The sequence below is a fragment of the Fusarium oxysporum genome, chromosome 1 (genome assembly GCF_000149955.1).
Source record: "Fusarium oxysporum f. sp. lycopersici 4287 chromosome 1, whole genome shotgun sequence".
In the NCBI taxonomy this organism is placed as follows: Eukaryota; Fungi; Ascomycota; class Sordariomycetes; order Hypocreales; family Nectriaceae; genus Fusarium; species Fusarium oxysporum.
This window is the reverse complement of record NC_030986.1, coordinates 151,249-157,384: the sequence shown is the minus strand read 5'-3', so window position 1 is coordinate 157,384 and position 6,136 is coordinate 151,249. Positions and strand designations below refer to the sequence as shown.

The 6,136-nt window shown below is 37.7% G+C and overlaps 1 protein-coding gene across 1 annotated transcript; it reads right to left on the bottom strand.

Moving 5' to 3' along the window:
- Positions 1-3,896: 3,896 nt before the first annotated feature.
- FOXG_10869 (uncharacterized protein) lies at positions 3,897-6,133 on the bottom strand. Its single transcript, XM_018390343.1, has 3 exons — positions 5,721-6,133; positions 5,009-5,666; positions 3,897-4,959 (listed from the first exon to the last, which is right to left on the bottom strand). The coding sequence occupies exons 1-3, from the start codon at positions 6,126-6,128 to the stop codon at positions 4,046-4,048; spliced, it is 1,980 nt and encodes a 659-aa protein (XP_018248783.1). The 5' UTR covers positions 6,129-6,133; the 3' UTR covers positions 3,897-4,045.
- Between the last annotated feature and the right edge of the window lie 3 nt (positions 6,134-6,136).

Genomic DNA, 6,136 nt, shown 5'->3' with positions numbered 1-6,136 from the left:
TATTCTAAGTATATAGGAAATATCCTTATATTATCTTTAATATTAAACTTAGGTTCCTTATAGAGTAGATTTATAGTATTATCTATATAGTATATATATATATTTAGGGGTATAAGTTTATTAGTCTTACTATGTTCTCTGGCTCCCTAGATATACCTATCTTTATATAAGGTCTATATCCTGCTGCCTATTTTATTAAATAGTTATTTATAGGGTTATTACTATTTCTATTCTAGGCGTTTATCTTATTTACAGAGGTATTATATAGTTTCTTATACTACTCCTCCTCTATATCCTATATAATAGGATTATTAATAGTAGTAGATATAAGTCTTTGCTTCTGCCTTTCATGCCTTCTAGAATACCTGCTTAGTATCTTATAGGGTGACTCTAACTGGGATATTATCTACTTATTATAGTACTTTAGGTTACTTGCCCTTATTAGGGGTAGCTTCTTTCCCTTATAGGCCTTCTAGGTATTCCTTGGTTTTTTGCTTTAAGAGTTTCTATTCTCTTATTATGCCTAGGGTTTTAGTTATACCGAATTTCCTTTCTGCATATTATTATTAGAATGCTTCTTCTGCTTCCTGCTTCCTTTATTTATTTTCTTTTTTTCTTCTAAGATACTAGGCATAAAACTTTGCCTTTTCCTCTTTTTAGTATTTTAGGTCTTCTTGCCTTTCCTTATAATATTTATTTATCTTTTTCTAATATAGTAGTGGGATTCTAGGGGTATTTCCTGACTTAGTATTTTCTTCTGCTAAGAACTTATCTTATAGTTCCTTAATAGAGCTATCTAGGTATAGGTACTAACTATATATTAATATATAGGTCTTATATAAAGCTGTTATATTATATAGGCTTTATGTTATTCCTAGTACCTAGGTTTATATGGCCATTTAAGGTTCTTATTTATTAGTTACTCCTAGTATCTGCTTACCTCTATTAGGGTCTCTAGGTCTCTTAGGTTCTAGATATTTATTAGCGATATGTCTAAATTAGTTGCAATTATAGTATTTAACCTTAGATATATTGCAAGGTCTTCTATTATTATCCCATTACATAGCCCTAAGGACTATAGGTCTAGGTTTAGTGCCATATTATATATTAATATGCCTCTTTCTTCCCTAGTTGGCATTATACTATTTAGTATTCCACCGGGGATTATATAATCCTCTGTATTTCTTAGCTTGTTTTTCTTTATATTATTTATACTGCTGGTTATTAATCTCTATAGTAATACTAGTAAGTTCATTTAAGTCCTTAGGCTTAGGTCTAATATTTATTATAATATCTTTAACCTTAGACTTAAGTCCTAAGTATACTTATGCTATATAGGCCTCTTTGCCCTAGTTTAGCTTGGCTACTTAATAGCAGTATTTAACTAGGTAGTCTGCAGCTAATCCTCTTTATTTAAGTTACTAAATCTTTATTTCTATTATTTATTTCTTATTTATAATTCTAAAGGCATTCCTTAGTTTAGATTTAAAGTATTTATATTTCTTATAGATATATTTAGTTATTTACTTCTATTTATAGGGTAAATTATTAATATAATTGCAGATTATAGGTTCTATTATCTGTAGTACTTTATCCTTAAGGAATCCTATTTTATACTAAACTTATAGTTCTTTAGTAGTAAACTAAATTAGGTAGTATATCTAGTAGCTCCGGAGACTAGTAAGGAATCCTTGCAATTTATCGGCGTTGCCATTAAATAAATTAGGTTAATAGGGTCTAAGGATTTCTCTAGGATCTTTTCCGGTAGCAGTAAGAGCTGCAGTATATTCAATGTGTTCCTTATATAGCTTCTGGCTATTCTTAGCTATCTTCCTAAGTAATTCTGCAATCTTAGCAAGATTAGCTACCTTTTTCTCTAAAGCCTTAATCCTATTCTGCGTGATCTTGGCGTTATTTTTGGCATTATCTAAGAGGGTATTATATTATTCTCCTAGGTTATAAAGTTTTTTCTTAAGTTTCTTAACTTTATCCTTATAGGAGTTTAGGTAGATAGGAGGACTTTCTATCTCTCCTTCCTTATCTGTTTCTATCAGGACCTCCTGTAGCTCTTCTGCAAGGGGTTATACTTCTTCGGGGGGCGTAGAGTATTAAGTATATCCTGCAGTAGAAGGGCGGCTTAGAGTAGCAGGTGCTATTACATAGATATTACTTAGCGTTATACAGTATAGTCTAAATAAGAGCTATTAATATATAACGGTTAGGTTTCTAAACAGGTAAATTAGTCTGTATTAGGTTTATATTTGCAGATAATATAGGGCATAATACTAAGTAATGCAAAGTATTATATCTCTTAATAATTAAGTAATGCATATTAGGCTTATTAATATAAAGATACTTTATTAATAGCTAGTAAGCTAAGTTCTATTTACTGCTAAATAAATATATATATATACTGAGGGATATGCAAGTCGAATGTGGTCGGTTTGACTCTATCTATCTTCCTTTGTTATATAAGTCGAATTGTATGTATGTATGTATGTGTATTTTTCGTCTGGGTGGCTGTAACGAAGCCAAATCTCCTACTGGAGCAAAAGACGTGCTGAGCTAGCTAGGTACAGGATACCCCGCTTCCTTCACCATCCAGCATACCAATGGCACAAAAGGTGCTGTATTTCTCAAGCCCGTCACCCGTCAGCGGGTTCGAGGGCAATCTATTGTCGAACTTTTTCCACCGACCAGAATTCTCTCGCGCATCACTACATCTGCTGACGCAGTCCACAATCTCCAGTAACCAAGTTGTAGCTCGTAGTCGACTGTCGCGGCGGCAGGGAAAAACCTCGGGAAGGGATCAGAGGCCGACGGTGCGGCTTGCCTTTAAAGGAGAAAAACCCATCGCAATCGGCGTCGTTGATCGGAAGGATGTCGCTACGAATGCCCGGGGCATCGCCCTCCGATATCTAAGGCGTTCTGGTTCTGAGGTGCCGCCATTAGATCCGACAAAGGTGTTGTCAGAGAAGGCGAACTCTCCAAAATTCCTTCTCTGAAAACTGCTGTTAGGGAGCCGATAGCGTCCCCGCAGTTTTTGTGTGGTCGCGTGGCCTGCAGAAAATCCCGCTCCTAGCACCGCACTAACAGTGCGTGCCAAGAAAGAATTTTTACAGGAGAGAGTTGTTATATAAGTCGAATGGCGTGCGTTTAACTTGCTGTAGGGTAGGTGGATGTTTACTGGAGGAAAAAGTGGGGGTACCTATCTCATGTGCATCAGAATGTGTTGGGTTATAATAAAATAGGTTATAGGATATAATATATAATAGAGTTAATAAATTAGCTAAATATTAGTATATTATTAATATAAACAGGGGATATCTAGTAATTATATTATTTAGTTCTAGTAGTACTTATACTATTAAGGCAGATAAATCTTATATAATTTTAACCTTTATAATAATAGCATGTAATAGGGGTCTTACTATTTAAGCCTTTATAGAAAAGTTAAAAAGCTTAATAGCCTTATATAAGGCTAATAGTAAGAGAAAAAAAATAAGTAAAATAATCTTATAATTAATAATTATTAATTTAATATAATTAAGATTTTTTTTTTAATATTTTTTAATTTTTATTATTATATTATAAAGTTATTATAACCTAATTAAAAAATATTATTAAAAGTCTTTAAGGTATTTATTTTATATATTAACTAATGTCCATAGCCTCAAACTATAGCTAGTTATAATTAATATATATATATATATATCCCTCTTAATAGCCCTTTTTTAATTGATTTAATATAGCGTTATTATTAAGGATAATAAGTATAATTATATCTCTATAAGATGGCCTGGTAATACAGACCTTTTTGCTAAGACATTAGTAGATCTTGTGCAGGAGTTGAAATAGAGATGCCGTTTATTAATAGTAAAGATAAAGTAATAGTGGTTTGCAAACCATATTGCAGGCTTGTTTTATAATATATAATAGCGGAGTATCTAGATTATTTATATAACAGCTAGAAGCCAATGGCTTAGCTTGGGTCCGGCCATAAATCTTTTTTTTCAGCGCGGTAATGGTCTAACTTATCCTCATCTCATACTTCTAAAACATCTAGCATATCCAAGCCGTAAGGCTGCCCGATGTATGTCTCCCACAACTCATCAAACGGGAAAGGCATATCAAGACTATCTAGCCTAGAGCCCTCATATCCTGATAAAACTGATTCCAGTGGCGTTGCATCTTCAGTGTATGTCGAGATAGTCGTAGATGGTGGCCAAACGCCGTATGAGACTAGCAACTGCATCAAAATATCTAGTAACTTCGCAGCCATCTTCGAATGATCTTTGACATCGTCCAGCTTCTTCAGAACATCCATCAGCTCAGATAATTGCATCTGACCATCCTGGTTGCAGCAGATATCAGTAGTAAGAACAAGTGCCCCGATAAACATATGGAATATGGTGCCCTGGATCTTCATGAAATCAGCAGAGTGCGACATGTCTGTCATGCTCATGTCACGCTGGGAAGAAAGAACAACTCGAGCAGCCTTGAGACTCGCTTGACGCGAAAAGGCATGTAGAGTCTTATTGACGCGTCCGGGAAGATATGGGAAATGCAGTCCGCAGCGGAAAATGTTGATGAGAAGGTTGATCAAGAGTCGCTGCACCGGAATGTGGGGATAGCTTTGGTCAATCTGTTTAGTCTCCTCAGACTCTGCCAATTCAGCCTTGAAGAAATCCGGTAGCTCGCATAGCAATGATTCCATTTTTGCATCAAGTGTGAGGATTAGCTCACATGATGCTTCGCCTGGATCATGTGGCATTAAATCAGAAATGCAGCGAACTATTTCGGCGACCTTGATTCGCTGGATGTTGTATGACATGGTGGTTGGTTCTGAAAGGGGCCGCTCCTTGTACTCGGGGTTGTTAATATCAGTATCGTTGATGTGTTTTGGGAGGCTGGTACTAATAAGGTTCGGTTGGATGAGGTAAGTAGTCCCAGACGTTCCTGCGTTAAGTCAGCAACTCATCTATTATCTTCAATCATGAGCATTCACCCTCTGCCTTTGAAGATGCCCAGTCTGTGGCAGCGAGATACCACCAAACCCTCCTCTTTATCTCCTGTGTCACTGGGTCCCCATCAACCTTTGAATGGCCCCGTCTAACAGGTACCCGGTCAACAACATGAAGTCCAAGGCTATGGGAAACAGCAATAGCTTCAGCAAGCAAGACACGATACCGAGGAGAAAAGGTTTCCGTATGATGGATGCCAAAGCTGAGGAGGATCAATGCTTGTACGTTCTCAAGGGTATGGTCCGCCCTTCGACGATGTTGCTCTAGACAGTCCATCGCCATTCGAATGTAGGCGGCAAACAACACCAGCCTTTCCTTGAGTGTTGGAATACCTGAAGTTAAGTTACAATCCACAGGCTCAAGGATCGTCGCCAAGGCAATGACGGATAACATCAAGGCGAGTCCTCGGGGTGCAGTTGTTGCAGAAATATTGACGATCTGGTCATATGCCTCGTCAACAAGAATGTGTGCGTGGGGCTCGTAGATGATGTTCTGGACATGGCCCAAGTATTGGAAGTATACTTGAAACAGGCGCATTGTCTCCCACTTGGGAGGAAGTTGTATGTGGCGAGGTTCGATTTTTTTCTGAGACTTGTAGTCTGCTGAGATTGATATGCTAAGCTCGTGCGTGAGTGCGCGATACTGATAGCTGTTAAAACAAAGCGCAATGTGCAGAATGATCATCATAAAACTTACCAGGAAACTATCATTGACCGAGTATTTGGTGGCTTGCATTTGATCTTCAAGAGTCATTGACTCCGCGACGTTGTTGGAAGCGGGTTCTTGGGGTTGCGAGACGCTGGGCACATTGAATCGAATGGCGTTCAGCTGCTTGCCAATTGGAGTCGATATAGAGACGTGTTTGCTCCTTTTTGTTGGGCTGAGGTAAGTCTCGATTTGATCTAGTCTCGAGAGTATGCTCGACAGTGCGGAACAGTTTGCCTCTTGAGGTAACGGTCTTTTGACTGCTCGATTAGGAGGCAGGTCTTGCTCTGCGCAATCAACCGACCGCGCAATACAGTTCGCGCATGGTTGTTGTCGATCACATTTGAGCTTTCTCTGGCGACATGAGAGACATGCGTTTCGCTGGGAGCTTGGTGCCATTGTGGTTG